The sequence below is a fragment of the Lissotriton vulgaris genome, chromosome 1_1, assembly GCF_964263255.1.
Source record: "Lissotriton vulgaris chromosome 1_1, aLisVul1.2, whole genome shotgun sequence".
Taxonomy (NCBI): domain Eukaryota; kingdom Metazoa; phylum Chordata; class Amphibia; order Caudata; family Salamandridae; genus Lissotriton; species Lissotriton vulgaris.
Genome location: NC_141685.1, coordinates 839199926 through 839220899, shown reverse-complemented (window position 1 = coordinate 839220899; position 20974 = coordinate 839199926). Strand labels below are relative to the sequence as shown.

General features: G+C 48.2%; 1 protein-coding gene across 1 annotated transcript in view; it reads left to right on the top strand.

The window, feature by feature from the left end:
- Positions 1–1226: 1226 nt before the first annotated feature.
- The window catches only part of MYOC (myocilin), a 97388-nt gene continuing 77640 nt past the window's right edge, over positions 1227–20974 (top strand). The window contains exon 1 of the mRNA XM_086957593.1: positions 1227–2138. Within this exon, the coding sequence (XP_086813719.1) occupies positions 1586–2138 (553 nt within the window). The 5' untranslated portion in view covers positions 1227–1585. The remainder of the gene's footprint in view (positions 2139–20974) is intronic.

Below are 20974 nucleotides of genomic sequence, written 5' to 3'. Positions count from 1 at the left end.
GGCACTTTCTGAAATACAGCACCATGTGGTCTTAAGGGCCTACTTGGAACACAAACCAGCCTTGGCGGTCAGGCCGCTGGAGGGAGGGGGGCTGCTGAGAAACACTGCTGCTTTTGGTATTTTGGTACGGGGGGATATTGTAGCGCAGCTGCAAAACCGGCCCCCACCAGTCCAAAACCGGCTTGCACCAGTCTGAAACCGGCCCTCACCCTCACGGTCCATGGGGATAATACCCAGTGCCCGCTACCTCCAGTCCGGCCCTGGTGGTCATCTTCCAGGGCCGGGCTTCTTTGTCACATGCATTGCATTATAATTGTAAGGGTCCTCACATCCCCACAGGTCTAGGGGTAGCAATGCTAAAGAAGGTGCATGCTAAACTAGGGGAGCCTTCCTGCTTGCACCGCAGGGTCCCAATAAAAAGTCTCCGCCCGGGCACTTGTGTGTTTTTACAAATAAAGCACTGGAGAAAGTACTCCGCTGCAGTGTGTTGGAGATGTTTCATTAGCCAGCGAGAGACCAGGGAGAGTTTATTTTATTGCTTGTGCGTCTGGTGTCATATTTCCGACTGGCCTGGCTTTCTGAGAGGAATGTGGAGGCGCGGTAAAGTCTTGTTCCATCTCTGCAAACAGCAGCCTCGTGGCCTGTGCGCTCTCTTCTGTATGCAAGGCTGAGCTGCGTCTGTTAGAGCCCGCGCGCAGGCTGGAGGGGGCGCTGTCACCGTAGCTGCCGGCAGAGGGCAGACCTGGCACCCCTCTCGCAGCTCTATAAGGGCTGCCTCTCAATGCGGTCCAAGACACTGGCGGGGCAGAGCCAACAGGAGCACGATCACAGCAAAGCAATGCGAACGAGCGCCTCTGCGCAGCCACATAGCAGCACACGGGAGCTTCAACAGGCACTTAACTCTCACAGGAACACCAACACAGAGAACACTTACACTAGCGCAACTGCTAACGTGCGCACCTGCGCAGATACATACGCAGGAGCACACGGGAACTTCACGGATATTTGCATAGGAACACGCTTCCACGGGAGAACTCTCACACGAGGACACCTGCGCAGCCACATAGGAGCCCACGGGAGCTTCAACGGGCACTTAACTCACACAAGAACACCCTCACACAGCAGCACACTTCCACGAGCGCAACTGCTAACAAGCACACCTACGCAGCAACACAGGGGAGCTTCAATAGACATTTATATAGGAACACTTTAACACAGGAGCTCTCTTACAAGGGCGCAACTCCCAGGGAGCACACCTGCGCGGACACACAGGAGCACAAGGGCACTTCAACAGACAGATCCACAGGAGCACACTCACAGGCGCGCAAACGTAGAAGCACTCGGTAACTGCAACAGAAAGGCTCTTCCACCGGAGCACATAGGGGCACTGATATACAGGGGCACATGTACAAGGGACACTAGAGAGGTACGCATACTTGGAGCCAGACTTACACGGTTACTCGCTCACATAGCACCGCGAACTCCTAGGGGCACACACGGCCTTTCACCCTTACATATAGGAACACCTGTGCACACTAGATCAGAAGGGCACAGCTGCAGTGCTGAGAGGCCGTCCTCGCACAGGATGACTCTGCTCCGACCCCTGCTGCCCCTGCTGCTCTGGGCCTGCCTGGCATGTCCGGCTCTGGCCAGCACCGTGCACCTCCGCCGTGCCAACGACCGCAGCAGCGGGCGCTGCACCTACACGTTCACCGTGCCCAGCCCGCACGAGGCCAGCTGCCCTGACCCGGGCCAGGCCGGGCCCGCCGTGCAGGAGCTGCAGCGGGAGCAGAGCGCGCAGCGCGCCGAGCTGGGGGCCCTGGCCACCCGCCTGGCGCTCCTGGAGCGGCTCCTGGGCGGGCAGGGGCCCCCGCCGGAGCTGCAGCGGGAGCTGGAGGCCCTGAGGAAGGAGAAGGCCGAGGCTGAAGCGCAGGCCGCCAGGGCCGAGGCTTCCTACCGGGACCTGCTGAGGGACAAGGGCGCCCTGGAAGAGGAGAAGAGGCGGCTGGAGCGGGAGATGGCGAGCCTGGGCCGGAGCCTGGAGAGCAGCAGCCGGGAGGTGGCACAGCTCAGAAACAGCCAGTGCCCCCCCAGCCGGGAGACCCCCGTGCGGGATGGCCAGTCAGGGGGCAGCCAAGGTGAGTGCTGCTGGGCTGGCTAACTGCTCCCTCACGCACGCATTCCATTCACTGACACAGGGTGACAAGAGGGAAAGAAATGTCAGCCCTTTTTTTATGCGCAGAGGTGTAGTTATCAATAGCGCAGCAGGTGCAGTGGCACCGGAGCAGAGGGCCTTGCGCACCAATTAAAACGCTTCTTCCCTTCCAAACCTTGGGGGCAGATGTACAAGCCACTTGCGCCACCTTTGCTTCACTTGTCCCATGTTAAAAGTGACGCAAAAGTGGCGCAAGGGGCTTGTAAATCTGCCCCCAATTATTTTCCCTTGATCGCATTAAGCCCCATGGTATCTTTGCTACACAATCAATAAGAGGCGCACACGTGAATATGTGCACTTTATGCAAGCATGGATACAGGGTGAAAGAAAGAACAGACGTGTCTGGAGGTGCGTTGTGCTCAGCGAGGGTGTACAGTGTAATAGCAGGAATATGCATTTGTGAAGATGCCCCTAGTCTAAGAGAGGCTGCACTCTGGATGTCTAGCAATATTTCTCAGGAGAAGCTCTTTACTCCATGCTGGGTTAGAGGGCATTAAATGTATAGCCAGATTTCAGGATTTCCTGCAGAACACGCATAGATATTGTGCAAAAGAAAGAACATGCTTCTCTGGGGATAACCTTTATTAAGTGCAGTATTAGAGAAAGATAACCGTGTAAAATGCCTGGATTTGCACTGTAGTGGTAGACATTTTTTTAAATGTCTTTGGTCCATGCAACGATATAGAATATGATGGAAGGGCTCGAAATGACCGGTCATGTCAAGTCAAAGAAACTTTAGTTCGGCTTTATTAAAATCGGCCATAAAAGTACATAAAACAGATAACATATCATACAATTAAAAACACCTAGTAAATGCCCTTTTAAAACATTCTAGTCATCATGACATTATATCCATGTAATGGTAAAAAAAGTACATTAAAAGAAAGATTAACTGCCTCTTCCTGATATAGATTGCTTTGCAGATAAATGAGGCAACCCTAAAACGAATGACTGGAGATTCCCATGCAGACACAAGGCGCATAGCAATGTTGCAGTGCATTATGTTATGTACAATAAATAGGGATTTAAAAAATGTATTTCTTAAATCATCATAAAACTGACAAAAAACCATGACATGCAAAGTGCATTGTTTGGAACTGCTTAATTCGCCTTAAAACTGGTGATGTATTTCAGTACATGCTTGTGGACAGCGCGATGAGAGCTCCAGCTGTCTGGAGATTCCCTAAAGCCAGGGCCACTAAAATGATGTATCATGGGAGGACAACGTTATATGCAGAGTGGACGAAATTATGCGGCAAGAATAGGCAATTTATGCAGCTTAATTTGGCACATTTGGTGACAGCATTTCTGCATTATTTTGCCTTTTTTTTTTACACGTTAACACTGCCTGGCCACAGGTTCCATCACATAGTAAGAGTTTAACACTAAAATGCAGCAATATGCACTTGAAAGGTGACCAGGCAAGTTTTGCGAAGGGCCTTCCACTGTGCGGCAACATGAGTCGCTGCGTTTTTAGTAATATTTGATGAGATAACGCTATATGCCTGGAGATGCCCTTTACTTCACACCTACTTATAGCCTGATAAAAGGGTTACACCTTGCTGGAGATATGCTTTAGTCCATGCTTGTGTACAGTCTGATGGGACTGGAGACTATAAATGTCTGGAGATGTTTTCAGAACATGCCTGGGTACAGTATGATAAGATGTTCACATATGTCTGGAGATGCAGAGTCTGATAAAAGGGTTACTGATTGCTGGACTATGCTTTTGTCCATGATTTGACACAGTGTGATGGGAAGGCCACAAATATCTGGCCATGCATTTAGCACATGTCTGGGTTCAGTGTGACAAGAGGTTTAGACATGTCCGGAGAGGCCCTTTAATTCCCTCACACCTACAGTGTGATAAAATGGTTGCACAGTTCTAGAGACATCTTTTAGTCCATGCCTGGATGCAGTGTGATGGGGGTGGGGGGGGGGGGGAGTACAAATGTCTGGGGTGCACTGCATTCCATGACGTCCATTTGTCTGTGCGTACATTCGTGATTATGGAATCCATAGGAATGGCTGGAAGTGCCCCATAAAAGCAAGGAGTGGTATAGAAGATTACTATGCCATGCACGGATGGTGTGAGGTGCAAGAGAATGAGATATCTAGGAATGCTGTCCATACCACACTGTATTGTGGTGAGATGGGGGGGGGGGCACCGATGTGTGTGGGCACGCCCTTAATTGCATGTACCCATACCCTGTGATGAAACGGTCTGGGGATGCCCTCCATTCCATATAATGTGGCAGTGAAAGGGATAGAGATGCAGGGTATGCCCTTTGCTCAACCGACTGATTCAGGCAATTATACAGCTGTGGATGCCCTTGATCGGTGCACTCATTCAGTGCAGTGAGTGGAATGGACCGCCTTGTGATATTCATTATTCCCAGGGTAACTGGAACCATCCAATTTTGTGGCCACATCATTTTCCAGATAACTGTAGTTTTGACAAATTTTCTACATAATCCATCACCTGCTGCATAATTTGCAGAGTTTAACAAAAAAAGTTCCTATCCCAAATGTGTCATGTTACTAAAATACAGTGACACGTGTTTCTGCACAGAGGAAGGCCTTCCACAAGGGTTGACTAGTCACCTTTCAGTTGCTTATTGATATGTTTGGGTGTTACATGGGGTACTAATGAGGTGAAAGATTGGTCCATATGATGTTAATTTGCAAAAATGACGAAATAAATAAGTAATGCAAGTATACAATGTCCTGCATTATGCAACATTATTTCTCTCTTTCCTTATAATTTAGTTAACCTTGCCATAGTTTGCCCTTCCCTGCTGCATAATTTCAACGGCCCTGATCATTCAATGCAGTTATAGTGAGAGATGAGAGGAATGGAATTGCAGAGGGGCCCCCTTTATTTAGTGCACTGACCCTCAGAGCAGAGGGTCAAGACTATTGCAGCACACTTTATTTCATGCACTGATGCTACAGGACGAAAAGGGATAGGGGGCCCCTTGCGCCACTTTTGCATCACTTTTAACATTGGAAAAGTGAAGCAAAAGTGGTTCAAGGGGCTTGTAAATCTGCCCCCAGGTATATAGGAATGTGCTTTAGCTTATAAAACGTATAGCAGGGTAACGTGTTATATATAGTTAGGACCACTGGATTTATTCGACCCTTCAACTTTGGCGGTTTCTGTATAAATATTGATGCATCGCATTTGCTACATAGCCCACCATCTGTTGCAGAATTTGCATCTTTCAACAAATAATGGTTTTCAGCTAAAACAGATAAAACGTTTTTTTTTTTTTAAAAAGAGCCACAGTCGCTGCTGTGCAGTGGCATGCCCCCAGGTTAACTGGTCACCTGTCTGTTGATTTCTGTGGTCCAGTGTTCAACTCTTGCTAATTAGGTGATGCATTTGGAAGACAGTTTTAATGGATGTTAAATTAACAAAATAGTGAAATAGAGTGTATCACTTTGCACTGAATAATTTGCCTTTTCTCCACTGCTTATTTTAGTGAACCTTGCTCCATAATTTGGTCCCCCATTACTGCATAATTCCAGTATACCTGGTTGGATGAGACAAAATGTCACAATTATTGCTATAAAACGTATTACATTGTCCATGGTATTTGTTTATTTCATGCAGACAACTTTCTTGTAATTTGTGTGTATTATTACTTGAAATTTCAGAAAAATGATGTGAAATAACTCGTAAATCTGTTAAATGTAAAATTGTAAATTGGCACTATATTTTACTGGGTAATGCATCCTTATGCCCTTTTTGGGCGCGAGGACACATTTTCTGCCAAACAATAGCACAAAAAAAACACCAGTGCATCAAACAGCAGCTGATAATGTTGTGGTCATTCCCATTTTTTTTCTGTGGGCTTGCACAACATTTTTGCCACAAACTCTGCGTAATTATGCACATGGCATAGTTACGTAATTATGCAACTTGTCATAATTACACAATTTAGGGAATTTTACATTGAAAGCTCAATGTGAAGTTACCAAAACTACATGAGATTGCTCTGTCGTAACAGAAATGTATCTGTGGCTTAGTGTTTATAAACTGAAAGAGAGAGGCCAGGCATGTCTGAGAATGTTGGTTACTCTATCAAACAATATATTAAAACAGCAAGAAAAGAAATAGTCACAATTTCAGGTTGTATATTATACAGGATAAAGTACCCTAACTCTACATTATGAGGATTGTGAGATTCACAAAGGAGCTCTGGCTGCAAATAGAGAAGCTAGGCAACGCTCTTTTATAAAGTCACAGAACACCGAGGTGACTTGCAATATCATCTTTACAGACCACTCTGAAATTTCAGCCATTCCAGTCATGCTTCTTCTAACTTCATATTTGTTCTGGATGAACCAGTGCAAAATAAACGTGGAACCCATATATTAGAAACAAAATAAACCACTGTGTAATTTACCAAAAGAATGCGTGTAAAGACATTTAGGCAGGTTGCTTGTGTGTTTTTTTTAACATGTAGGGACAAGCAGAGTCCATGTGTCGATTGCTGACAGCCACTAGAAACAGAGAAGAGGGCATTAAAAACTTCCTCGTCAGCTAATGACTGTCAACAAGAAAGGAATGTGAAAAGTGAGCCGCTTGCTATTTTTATTTTGACTGGAATATGATTTCAGAGCTCAACTGTGATTAGTTATTAAAGGCAAACATCTGATGTCAGTGGTAGCCTGATACGAGAACATGATGGTCAGGAATTATAAATGGGTGTCTGGTATTTAATGTTTAAATAGGGGTTGGCTTGATGACTGGCTGTGCCTGTGACATGTGGGGAGGCAGGGAACTCCAAGGGGAGGCATTCCCCGGCCTGTGCTCTATTCCAAGGAGAGGCGCTCTGTAAGAAACAAGCAGTGTCCCTGTAAGAGTGAGCCTTTGAGGACTGGGGCAAGAGAAAGGGCAGCTGCTCGACCTGGAACAGGAGCTGACCCTCCCCTCTGTAGGGACACCCCTCTCCTGGTGTCCGGTATGACTTACTACTGGGAGTTCTACTGAAGCCCCTCTCACCCATGTGACTGGAATCTGTACTTGGACACAGAAAACCCCTCTTCCAGAGTGATCTGTAAATGTAATTAATCCGGATCCTCCCTAACCCTCATTGCCTGCATGGCTTGCGTTACTGTGATCTCTGCAGGGACTCTCCAGCCATCTTTCACTGAGATCTGTGTTGCAGTAACTTAAGCGTGGAGCTCCCTGCCGCATGCATTTATGGCATGTGTTGTATTCTCTGCACACACCCTCATCCATCATTCCAGCTGATCTGAGTAACTGTAATGGAATCCGGGAGCAGTTCAGCCCCCCCGGGCCTGTATGTTGCAATCTCCCCTCACCCGTCTCCCTGTAAAACCTGTGTTAAAGTAATGTAAAAAGTCACACAGGCACATGATTGAGGGGAGCTCCCTGTGGAGCTTACAGTTGCACAGGTCATACAGGCACAGAGGCTGAGAGAGTTCCCGGGTTACATTACAGTAACACAAGTCATACAGGAGCAAGGGGAGAACAAGATGCATACTTACATTACAGTAGTAGTAAATATGTATTGTGTGATTTAGATTAAAAACCAATACAATAAAATACAGTAAGTAATAAATAAGTAAGTAAATAAGTACCATGGGGCTTATTTACAATTCGCTGTTGCGTCCCTTTTTGTGACACTGCAGCGGCATAAACAATGCACCAGGTTGCGCCCTATTTAAAAAGTGATTCATCTAAGCAGATGCGTCACCTTGTAAACCCCTGCGCCACATTACACTAGCGTCAGGTATAATGTATGCAGGGTGGGCGTTCCCACGCCAAAAAGCTTTGTAGAAGTGACGTCGTGAAATCTACAAGATTTCACTGCGCCACTTCTAGGATGCCACTGTGTCAAAACTATACGCCTGCTCCAAGCAGGCGTAAGGAGTGACGCAGTATAATAAGAATAGGCCTCCCCCATGCATTGCTGGAGTTGCATCATGCTTACGACACAACTCCAGCAATGCGTGAGTTTTGCGCATACAGATATGTCAGAATTTCTAAAGCATCTGTTAATCCTTGCACCATGTTGTGCCTTATTGTAAATATGGTGCATCAATGGTGGTGCAAGAGTTTCTCTCACATGCGCAAGGAAACTAGGGCATCGCGGCTGTAATGCAGCAATGCGTCCGTTTTTTGTAAATAAGCCCCCAAGTACATTAAAAGGGATACATATTAGTGATCAACTAACAAAGAACCAATTCATAAGTAAATACATTTATCATTGTTTAATACTTTAAAATTCATTTTGATCAGTTTTAATTATTTAAACTGGTCATTTAGATCCAACCCCTTGAGTGAAAGAAATTTAGTTGTACCCCCAATTGTTTTGTTTGTGGCCCTAGAAAATCATAACATTGTTGCGTCTTTGAATGTTCTTATGCCTGCTTCGCGAAAAGCGAGTTTATGTACTTGATCCTCAAACTCTGTGCCAGTGGACAAAAACAAATGATATGGTCTATAGTTTCAAAGGACAAATTACAAAATCGACAGATTATTCTCCTATAGGCTCTCTCCAACCCTTTATTAATACAGTTGCCCCCGATAGGCGGATCATGATCACTTTCTGTTCTTTCGATGATTTGGAAATCTAGACATGTATGGAAGCTTGACACATGAATCAGCGGATAGTCAGTGATTGAACTATTTCCTGCTGACGAGAATGTGGGCATTGCAGGTTGATCAGTACTAAACCTTTCATTTAATTGTCAAAAGCCCAAGTTCTATAATAAATTATGAATATATATATCCCAGTATTAGAGATGTTATTTTTCCTAAAAACCTTATGTGGAATATGGAAAAACTCCTCTTCCTCGGCTATCTGCTAATAGGTTTTAATTATAGTCTTCTGTTAGTAGAAAGAAGCCTAGTGATGTAGCATCTCTAATGGATTCTAAATGTAATATAGGTTGATGGATTAGATGCTTATTCTTAGCAGAGGTAGTTACATTACAGTAACGTGAGTTTTACAGGCACAGGAGGAGACAGGGCTCTCATCTTTCGCAATGATCTGCGTTACTGTAATGTAACCTGGAAATCCCCTCTCCTTCTTTGCCTACACGACTCACTTGTGTTACTGTAATGTAAACATGGCACTCCCATGGTCAGTGACGGCTACCGCCCCTCTCCCTGTATGCCCACATCCACCCAGAACACAACGAAACGGAACAGGATTTGTCTTTGGAAGGCGGGGGGTCGCAAAACCCCCTGGCCGTATTTATTAAGATACAAAATAATAAAATTGTTAAACAAAATAAACAATTGTTATGCAAAAATATTCAGACACATTTAGATACATTTATATCGACAATTGTGATCGGCTAGCCTTAACAAGATTCTAATACAGCTTGTTTCCTAACCGAATCTAACATCCTCACCTGAAAATGTTTGCATACTAACATTTATGGCGATATGGCAAGGTCACTAACCGGTGTCAAGTCTTAAAAGCTGCGCCCTTACGCAGATGCGCATGCGCAGCCGGGCCCGTTAATCACCCGGTCCACCCCTGCAGCCGAGCCCGTTAATTACTTGGTCCACCTTTGCAGCCGAGCCCGTTAATTACTCGGTCCACCCTTGCAGCCGAGCCCGTTAATTACTCGGTCCACCCCTGCAGCCGAGCCCGTTAATTACTCGGCCCACCCCGTGAACTTCATTTAACCAGTGAAGGAGGGCCCTAACTTGCGTTACCAGCTGCCCCTGAAGTTCTAGGAGGGGTCAGTGACCCCTCCTCCCCCTGGGCAGACACCTCCAAAGGATGATGCCTCCCCCTAAGACCTTAAAATAGCTGCTCACCGGTCATGACCTTACCGCATGTCCAATACCCTAATAAATACGACGGCCTGTGGAAAAAAGGAACTAAAGGACAGCTACACTATCTACAACACATGTCATGACATACCATCATCAAGCTACTATGGGAAAAAAGGCCTAAACAAAACAGCAAACATTAATAATTACATTTTAACATTTCTCCCCAAAACGGGAAGCCAATACTTTAATACACAAGAGATATACACAACTCCAGTCTACATCAAACAGTCTACTGACATTTCTGCTTCAATTATACATCCTAAAAGGAAAACAACTTAATCAATAACAAAACAGGTATACGTAATGCACAACACAGCTTTGTTCCAGGGATGGTGGGTGGGGAAAATTAGGAGAGCCCGAGCGCGGGGCACGACCAGTGTGGGGGAGCGTCAGTCTACAAGAAGGGCCAACTGAGCGCTCCCCCCTCCTTTATTCCCAGGGACGTGGGGAGAGGGCGGGCCGCCCCCTCCCGTCAACCCTCGACGCCCGCCCCTTTGACCCGGAAGACTGCACCACGCCTCCGAGTCAGGGAATGGGCGTCGGCCGACCGGTGGTGTGGCGCACACCTCCCGCGTAACCATTGGGCGCCGGGAGATTACGCCCCCACACCACCGGGAGGCAAGGGGAGAGGGGATCGCCGCCCCGCCATGCGGGCGGGGGGGCCAAAGGCCCCCCTTTTTCACATGGTCAGTGACGGCTACCGCCCCTCTCCCTGTATGCCCACATCCACCCAGAACACAACGAAACGGAACAGGATTTGTCTTTGGAAGGCGGGGGGTCGCAAAACCCCCTGGCCATATTTATTAAGATACAAAATAATAAAATTGTTAAACAAAATATACAATTTTTATGCAAAAATATTCAGACACATTTAGATACATTTATATCGACAATTGTGATCGGCTAGCCTCAACAAGATTCTAATACAGCTTGTTTCCTAACCGAATCTAACATCCTCATCTGAAAATTTTTGCATACTAACATTTATAGCGATTTGGCAAGGTCGCTAACCGGTGTCAAGTCTTAAAAGCTGCGTCCTTACGCAGGTGCGCATGCGCAGCCGGGCCCGTTAATTACCCGGTCCACCCCTGCAGCTGAGCCCGTTAATTACTCGGCCCACCCTTGCAGCCGAGCCCGTTAATTACTCGGTCCACCCTTGCAGCCGAGCCCGTTAATTACTCGGTCCACCCCTGCAGCCGAGCCCGTTAATTACTCGGTCCACCCATGCAGCCGAGCCCGTTAATTACTCGGTCCACCCCGTGAACTTCATTTAACCAGTGAAGGAGGGCCCTAACTTGCGTTACCAGCTGCCCCTGAAGTTCTAGGAGGGGCCAATGACCCCTCCTCCCCCTGGGCGGACACCTCCAAAGGATGATGCCGCCCCCTAAGATCTTAAAATAGCTGCTCACCGGTCATGACCTTACCGCCACAGGCCAGCATTGTTACCCGACGATCTGGCCTCCCCCTTCCTAATCCTCAGAAAGGTCATGTTCCCCTCACAAATCCCTCCAGCCATGCTAATATATTGTTCGACCACAGAACGTTCCCTGCCTCAGTCAAGTGCACCCCGTCCCGCAGGTAGAAATGCTCGCCCCAAATACACCAGTGAGGAATCGTCTGCAACCGGGGGGCTCGAAACAACTTGTCCAACTGAGTGTTGATCCTCTTTACCGAGTGATTCAACGCCTTAACCGAGTCCCCCCCTCGCCACTGCCAACGAGGAATAAGTTGCGACCAGACTATCTTGCAACCCGCGCATGTTCTAGACAGTGGATATGATTTCATCTATCAGGATGCGTCTCCCCAGTTTGGTCAAATCATTCTCCCCTAGGTGAATTATCACCACTGACAGTCGGGCGGGTTGCTGAGACAATAGTTCCAAGAAGTAGTCCTTGAACTGCCTAATACCCAAGCCTCCCCTCCCGAAGAAGGAGACGGAGAACCCCTCTTCCTCAGCCCTTCTCATCCTATCACCTGCAAGAAATACATTTTTCGCGCGCCGAACATAAGAGTGGCCCACAATCCAAGTCACCATTGTCCGACGATCCTCTTGTTGCTTGTGTTGCGATGCTGATGCTTCCTGACGACATTCGGCAAGTTCCTCTCCCGCGTGACAGGTTCGAGAAACTGCAAAACCAAGAGATACCAAGCCTGAGTCATCTGGCCATGTCACAACATGTCAACACGTACATAGCATTTGTAACACTCAGAAGACCACCTCCCAATCCTTTGAACCTTTTCGGCTGGGAGTCCCCTTACAACTGCCTCAGTTGCCCCCCGGATTCTAAAAGAGTGGGAGCCAAATTCCGTGGGATCCAGGCCTGCTTTTGCGACCGTCGGGTCCAGGACTTTCCTAAACTGATACCTGGTCAAAGGAGTACCATCCATGTGACACAATAGTGCCCCCCCCCAGCGTACCGTCCCGCTGACTTCTAAAGGCTCTACATGCGAGACTGGGCAACAAGGGTTGGTCCGAGCCCGGTGAAGCACGTGGTATCCCCCCTTCCCTCCTGGTCGGTCTTCGATCTTTGAATCGTTACCCACATGGTATCACCATGGATCACCACACCGCCCACTTGCAGGCCGCCTATTTTGTCAACTTTGGACGCGGCTACTAGCTCGCCTAATCTTAGGGCCCCATAAAACGCTAGTGTGAACGCCGCTTTGAAAAGCAGCACCTCCCATGACGAACTACAGACACCCTGGAGTGCTAACAAGAGGGCTGTAAGCCTTACCAGCCCAATCGGCTTTCTCGAATCTGTCGAGTGTCCCTGAATGCGATGCCAGCCCCTCAACGCTTTGCGCACTACAAACGTGTTCGTAGGGTCCTTCACGCCCTTGGCCTGTGCAAAGAAGGAAACTGCCGCCCTGTGCCTGTTTGCGGCTGCCACCGAGCGCCCTTCCTTGTGCATCAGCTCTAGGTATGCAACAAAACTGTCCTCCAGTGCCCAGCTAGCCTCCCAACTATGCCCTAAGAAAGTACAGTAAGACAAGAACGCCCCTTCGTATGCTGTCTTGGTCCTGGGAGCTAAGCTAGATGCCACGAGGTACGGTAGTCTGGGGCACCAATCCGCCAGAGAGCAACCGGGAAAGGTGCTGGCGATGGGTCTGCTGCTGGAAGCTGCTCCCTGAACACCTGCATTTTGAAGCGAGAAAGGGCATCAGCTGCATTATTGAGAACACCTGGCACATGTTTGGCCCTGAAAGTCACATTCCATTTTAAACATTGTAGCACAATCTCCTTTACCAAGCGCAGTATGAATGGATACCGTGCCGCTTGCTGGTTAATGCATTCTACCACGCTCATGTTGTCCGACCAGAACACCACTGACTGTTTGATAAGGTGCTCTGGCCAGACCATCAGTGCTACCCATATCGGGAATAATTCCAGGAATCCGATGTTGGTGGTCAATCCCCACGACCCCCATTCCTCAGGCCACTTCTGGGCGACCCACTTGATGCCCAGGATGGCGCCGAAGCCCACGCTACCAGCAGCGTCTGTCCATAAACCCAACTCTGCTGATGTCGTCGGGGGGGCCCGGCCACACTACCCTGCCATTGAAATCCTCCAGCAATGCCGCCCATATCCGCATATCCTGGGGAACCTCAGCTGACAGCCTAGTGCAGTGATGTTTCTCTCTCAAACCCTTCATAGCTTGGGCAATCGACCGAGAGAAGGGGCGTGCCATTGGGATAACTCGCAATGCAAAGTTCAATTGACCCACCGTCTCCTGTAGCTGCTGCAAGGTAACCTTCTCCTTCAGGAGGCACTGGCGCAATGCCACCCTTAATTTCAATACTTTGTCTTTGGGTAACCTGAAGCACCCTTCCAATGAATCAATCTCGATACCCAAAACTCTAAACAGGTGGTCGGGCCAACCGTCTTCCCGGGCGCAAGTGGAACCCCGAAAGCCCGCATGAGCACGCAAAATTCCTGCAATGCCCAGGCACACTCCCGAGTCCCCACGCTCCCAGGAAAAGGAAGTCGTCCAAATAATGAATGACCTGTTTGTGGCCCGTGGCCTGTCTCATGACCCACTCCAGAAAAGAGCTAAAAGTCTCAAAGTACGCACAAGAGATTGAGCAACCCATAGGCATGCATTTGTCCATGTAAAACATTCCCTCAAAAGCGAAACCAAGTAAGTGGTGGTCCAAAGGATGCACCGGCAACAAACGAAAGGTGAATTCAATATCCTATTTGGCCATGAGAGTGCCCCACCCCAAACCCCCGCAATAGCTCCACTGCTTGGTCAAAGGAAGCATACTTTACACTACAAATTCCTTTGTCTATCGCAACATTCAAGGACGCCCCTCTCGGCGCCGATAAGTTGTGGATCAGTCTAAACCCGCCCTTCTCTTTCTTGGGGACTACGCCCAATGGTGAACACACAAAATCGGGCACAGGGACTTCCTGGAATGGCCCCGCTATCCTGCCCAAAGACAGTTCCTTTTGGATCTTAGCCATAACTACGGCAGGATTATGTTGTACTGATAACTGATTCCTACAGTGCGCATTGCCGGTGTATCCCCCAGCCGGGATCCGGAAACCTTGGGAGAAAACTTCCTGTAGTAAAGCAGCTGCAACGTGGTCTGGGTATCTATTCAACCATGGGATCATTGCCAGGACATTAACAGGGGGGGGGCTAACCGTGCATCCAGCGCTACTCTGGTTTCTTTCCCCCTCTCTGACTTTGGTTACCACTTTTAGATCTGCATGTTGTCTTGGGATGGGAGGTGTGACCACAGATTGCGCATGCATGTCTGAATCGACATGTGCCGGCCGGCCGGCCTTGTACACGAACGCTTATTAAAGTCCCAACACACACCCTTCCTTTCCCCGCCGCTTCCCATATTCTTCCCTGGGAACTCATTCCCCGGCGCCGCACGAAAGGGCTGCTGGGTTTTAGCGGGGAACACACTGGCTACGGTCCCGGGCTGGGCAGGGGCCGTGCTCCCTGCGAACTGTTTATGCCACGACAGCGAGTCCACCTTGTCCCATGATAACGACAAGTCGAACTCCTTCGCTTTCCTAAAATTAACATCATATTCCTTCCATACGTCCCCAGTATACTGTTTGCTCCAACCTACAATCCTGCTCTGATAGCAAGCCATTGCCGCATGCACATTTGGAGGGCGTTCAGCAGTGATAGCCGTAAGGATGGAGAAGGCCCTGATCCAATTGCGCAGAGTTTCCTCCACCCTAAACTTCGCACACTGTACTCTCCATTCACTAGGATGCATCCATTCTTTTAGCATTTTGGCATTTTCCATTTCCCTATTGTCTAATAGCAAAGAGAAAATATATATGTAATTTCCCACCCAAATCATCTCTTTCACCGCCCGAGAAACATGTTGCGCTAAATCTTCGCTCCGAGACGGGATCGTACCGTCCCCTAAAAGAGAGAGGGCTACCTCCTTACCATTACCGGACACCGGGGCCAGTCCCGCGTCGCTTCCATTCGGTCGAGAGGCATCCAAACCAGCAGAAGAAGGAGAAACAGAGGCCGCAGCCGCACTTGCAACTGTTCCCGCTCTAATCTTTTCCACCATCTCGGCTGCCTCAGCGGCATGGTCTAGTGTTGAGGGCATCATACCCCCCTTCTGCAGCCAAGGAAGTATAGCCGCTATCTGCGCCGTTAACTCGGGAGGGATCTGAGGTTCGCAATCCGGTACTGCTGCCGGCACCACCGGCGGGGGGGGGGGGGCGCCATGGGTGCCGGCACGGGAGGCAACGGAAGTGGGCCAACTGGTGCAGGCGGCGCCGGCCTGACAGGAGTGGCCCCTGCTGGCAAGGCGGGAGCCGGTGCCAAGGTAGCCGGGAGTACCGGCTCCGGGGTAGTGGGCACCGCCACAGGTGCATGAGCGGGTGCATTGCGCCTTGGTCTTTTGGACTTGCCCCTTTTAGGCGAGGAGTCGGAATCTCCCTCCAGTAAAGGCACATCAATCTGCCGCTTGGGTCTACCGCGTGGGCCTGCGATATCATCCATCCTTTCCATCATACGAGCCTCTAGGCCGTCAACCTTATTCAATCTCTTATCCATGGCATTCATTTTACGCATCATGGCCTGCAACATCAACTCCATTTTTGACCCCTTAGCACCCTTGGCTCCCGGCATTTTGACTATTGATCGATTCGCTTACAGCTCGGATTCGCAACCCGTGCGCCCTGTACCTTCACGAGACGGAGGATGCGCAGGGGGCTATGAGCACCACGCAACTGCGACCGCAACACCGGCTATTCCAAGTGTTAGGGGTGGCCAAACTCTAATGTAGACCCACCCGGCGGCCACACGAAGCGATGAAATGCAAGCCCCCCGCTTCCTCTTACTGTCGATGACTTGCGTGTCCTGTACTCTACCGATCCACCATACACCGGGTGTAAGGGGTGGCCAAACTCTAACGTAGACCCACCCGGTGGCCACACGAAGCGATGAAATGCAAGCCCCCCGCTTCCTCTTACTGTCGATGACTTGCGTGTCCTGTACTCTACCGATCCACCATACACCGGTATACCGCGTGAGCACTTCGATCTTTACGGTCAACTCTCCGTCTGTCTACTTCCAACATCGCGCTACCACACACTCCAAGCAGCAATCCTTGACCTGAAAGATAAAACAGAAAATTAGGAGGCCCGAGCGCGGGGCACGACCAGTGTGGGGGAGCGTCAGGCGACAAGAAGGGCCAACTGAGCGCTCCCCCCTCCTTTATTCCCAGGGACGCGGGGAGAGGGTGGGCCGCCCCCTCCCCTCAACCCTCGATGCCCGCCCCTTTGACCCTGAAGACTGCACCACGCCTCCGAGTCAGGGATTGGGCATCGGCCGACCGGTGATGTGGCGCACACCTCCCGCGTAACCATTGGGCGCCGGGAGATCACGCCCCCACACCACCGGGAGGCAAAGGGAGAGGGGATCGCCGCACCGCCATGCGGGCGGGGGGGCCAAAGACCCCCCCTTTTCATTCTACTTTCACCCATATGTTCATATCGCCTGTTATAATAATCTCTGTAGGTAGCCCTCTCTAAACCATGTTCAATCTCTTACTGTAGACTCTCTGGGATTCCAGGCTCATAGTTGGGTTGAAGTGAACTCCAAGGTTTTTAGCTGATAGTGTTGGGGTGAATGTGTCATGGGGAAACAAACAAGAGTTATTAAGGTCTTTTTTATAACTCCTGTATGTTTTAAGTCCAGGATAACAAGTACAGATGAAACGTTACATTTTATAAGGTCTCCCCCAAATTAATTTGTGTGTTATAATGTAAATACATTAAAAAAATCTTTTTTTAAATGGTTTTCAATGTTTTATGGATCTTTACACTTGGTTTTACAGTTTGATTACGGAAATTTAATTTCATTTTATATTGTTGATCCCTGTTGGTGTCTTAATCAATATAAATGTTTTGACTTGAGATATGAAGGTGAAGGAATGCCAATTCTTCCTGAATGTAAATGACTCCAGTTTCAGACGATTTGAGCATGAAGGAACAGATTGTCCTGCTGTGAGGGATAGCTAGGGGGCAGTCAGAGACTTTGGGCTGAAAGTGAGGAATGACATTTGGAAAGAGATGTATGCGTTGTCTGCATAGATATGATAGGAGAACCCAAATGATGAACTTCCTCCTAAAGATGTGCTCTAGAGAGAAGAGGAGCAGACCTGGCACTGAAAGCTGCGGGACTCCATCAGGTAGAGGAATAGGGGTGGACAGCAACGACCACCAGGATACTGAAAATGATCAATCAGATACATCTGCGGAGAGCGAGTTGAGTTCTTGGTTTGTGATACCCAAGGTGGTGAGCATGGCAAGGAGAGGAGAGTGATTAATGGCACTGGATGTGTCTGAGCAATGGAGAATTAATATGGAAGAGAGTTTATATTGATGAGAAGATGTGAGAAACTTGGCAGATGCTATTTTCATCCAGTTTAGAGTGTGATAGCCAGATTGAATGAGGTTGATTAGGTGATATGTGCTGAGGAATGCAGTGAGGTTATTAAATATAATGCATTCTAGGATTTCAAAGAAGAGAGGAAGTTAAGTGGCAGGTTGATAGAAGACAGCATTGCTTCATTTCTGCCATAGTTGCAGGTGATGAGCGCCAGCACTCATTCATAGTTTTCTCCTACCGGCCGCTTTTACCTGTCTGTGGTTTAAGGCCTATTGTGGACAACACCAAAAGTTCCAGTGGCTTTGAATGCAACCCAGAGTGTGTGTGTGGGGAGATACCAGGGGAGGTATTGAGAGTAAAGTATTTGTGTATCCCATTAAGAATTGCAGCTCTGTTCTCCGGGTATTTCAGTCTTTGGGGGTTTAAACGGCAGTGGTCGGAGGGCTTCGGGAGGAGTGAGGTCCTTCCTCCAAGTCAGCTCCAGATGCATATGATCAGATATAGATATATCGGAGAGCCCGACTCCAGAATGCCACGGAGGGAGTGTGTTATGGAGATATAGTCGATGCATGAGTATGAGGAGTGAACATGTGAGAAAAAAGATACAGATTAGCTCAGCACACACCTATGATCAAAAATAGTTTCAAGAAGTACAGTAATATATCATAATTAATGATTAAAGAACGAGAAAAAATCTCCCAAGTGAATCCAATGAGTCTTCAGAATACTGGAAAAAATATCCCTCCTTTATTCTTTTGTGTTATTATTCTTCAGACTTCATTTGTTAGAAACACAATACAAGATTCATAGCCGACACAACGCGTTTCATCCCAACGGAACTTCTTCAAGGCTGATTGTGTTTTTATGCAATCCACACTAACAGTTTACAACGTCAATTCTTGTCACAAATGTTTTTCTTAGTAGAATGAAAAATACACCACTCTTATAAAGTGTGGATGTTAATGTAGAAACGGGTATAGTCACCCAAAATCTTAGTGAAAGAGAAAAGCGCACCACTACTGTAAGTTGTGGGTGCTGATGTGCAATGAGAGTACGGTCACCCAAAATTAGTGCCATGACGCATAACGGCGTGGTCCGAAGTCCGAGTCTGAAGGATCATGTCAGAGAAAAAAAAGTAGTCTCTAAAATCTGGGTGAAGGATGTGCCAAATGTCTACCAGCCCTAATTCAGTGATCTCTTTTTTTAAAAAGGTGGACATCGCCATTATCCCCTGGTAAGTATTAATGGTAAGTATTAATATTTCTATCTCTGGGTCTCAAGTCTGGTAAAAGTCCTCCCTTACAGTGATGTTCCCTTTGGCATCCTGCAGCTGCTTTCCCAGTGTGGAGTGTAAGAAAGCATCTTGAGAGGTGGTTGGGGCATACAGATTAAGCATTGTCAGAGTAGTTTTCCCCCTTGGTACTGTTAGCTTTAGGAATCTGCCTGCAGGGTCTCTTGACTACTGAGAGTTTTGGTGGGAGGGGACAGAAAGAATTTGTGCAGACAGTGCTGGTGGCTCATACAATTGTGATCTTTCTTGAGTAAGTTCATTTCTTGGATAAAAATGTAATTGAGGTCATGATGGAGCAAATAACTCCAGACCTGCTGACACTCGTTAGGGGAGCTTAAACCCCGTACATTCAGTGAGAGGAGTTTAAACATACATGGGACATTAGTTATCAGTTTAGAGTCGTGTACCAGGAGAATAGGACTGCGGGAAGACTCAGCACCCCAAAAAATGATTCTAACAATGTAGGAGCGCCCCCACCAACCCAGGCACCCAGACTCAAAGGTCATAAAGAGACAAAAAGAGAGATAGAAAACCAAGGACACCAATAGGACAACGGGGTTACCCAAAGCACCTTTTCCATTAGTACACTCTTGCAAGACATTTGTCCAACAAGAGGAGCAAACCTCTGTGTGAAAACAAATAGAGCAACATTTGGGGGGGTTCAAGTTTGGTAAGATGGAGACTGTGCTTCATCGACCTCTCTCGACCTCCCAGACAGGCCCACTTGGAGAAACTAGAAGGCCCTGACGCCATAGGTGTCTCTGGAGGTCTCGATGTGGAGATTCCTAGTTCATCTTTAGGAAGTGAGGGATCACATCTGCTTTGGCGTCGTTGGAAGAGCTGGTTCTGTGCATCAAGGTCTACGTCATTGAGTTTGGGTTTGCAACTCCAGGCGACATGCCCACAATTGAATCTGAGTGATTCCTCCGGTGCCAAATCTGGGTTGAGCCTCAGCATTGCCTTCACCTCAGTCAGTGATCGAGCTACTCATTGTCTCCCAGTCCATTGGAAAACCGAACTGAAGAGATGATCCCATTGATATTTGCAATGCAGTAAGTCTCGCATTTGCAAGAGTTTGAGCTATTGGCTTTGTAAACGACAATGCCTTTTATTTATGTGTTAGGTTTTAAAACATAAATAAAAGGCATTGTCATCTACAATGCCAATAGTTTAAACTCTTACATATGCGGGATCTATTGCAAATCTTGTTTGTAAAAGCGCCCCATGCCACACTTTCACTTTAATGTCTGCCACGCCCATTTCTTTAGACACGGTTTGTCTAAAGAAAGTTGCGCGGTTGCCATTAAAGTGAAAGTGCGGTATGAGGCACTTTTACAAAAAATAGCATTTGTTAAGCAACATAGCGCGTGCAGAAGTGCAGCGCTGTGCAGGGAGCATTTTTCAAAGATAAAGTGCAGAGTTCATGTTCAGGCACCACGCTGTCAGGAAATCAGGGTGGGTTAGGGAGAGCATGAAGTGCCTGCAATAGCAGTTAGAGTAGTTTAGTTGGCTTTCTGGCTGACCTGCATCAGGGGCTGGAGGCCTCAGTTAGAGTAACTAGGGACGGTAGGTGTACAAAACCCTTTAGCTCCGAGAGAGGTGTGAGGCAAGGATGCATCCTTGCTCCTCTCCTCTTCACCTTGTACATAAACACCTTGGAGCCGGTACTCTCCGCCCTGGGCGCCGACGTCCCGCGTGCAGGAGAGACTAACATTCCAGTCCTCCTGTACGCGGATGACGCGGTCCTCCTGGCAAGAACT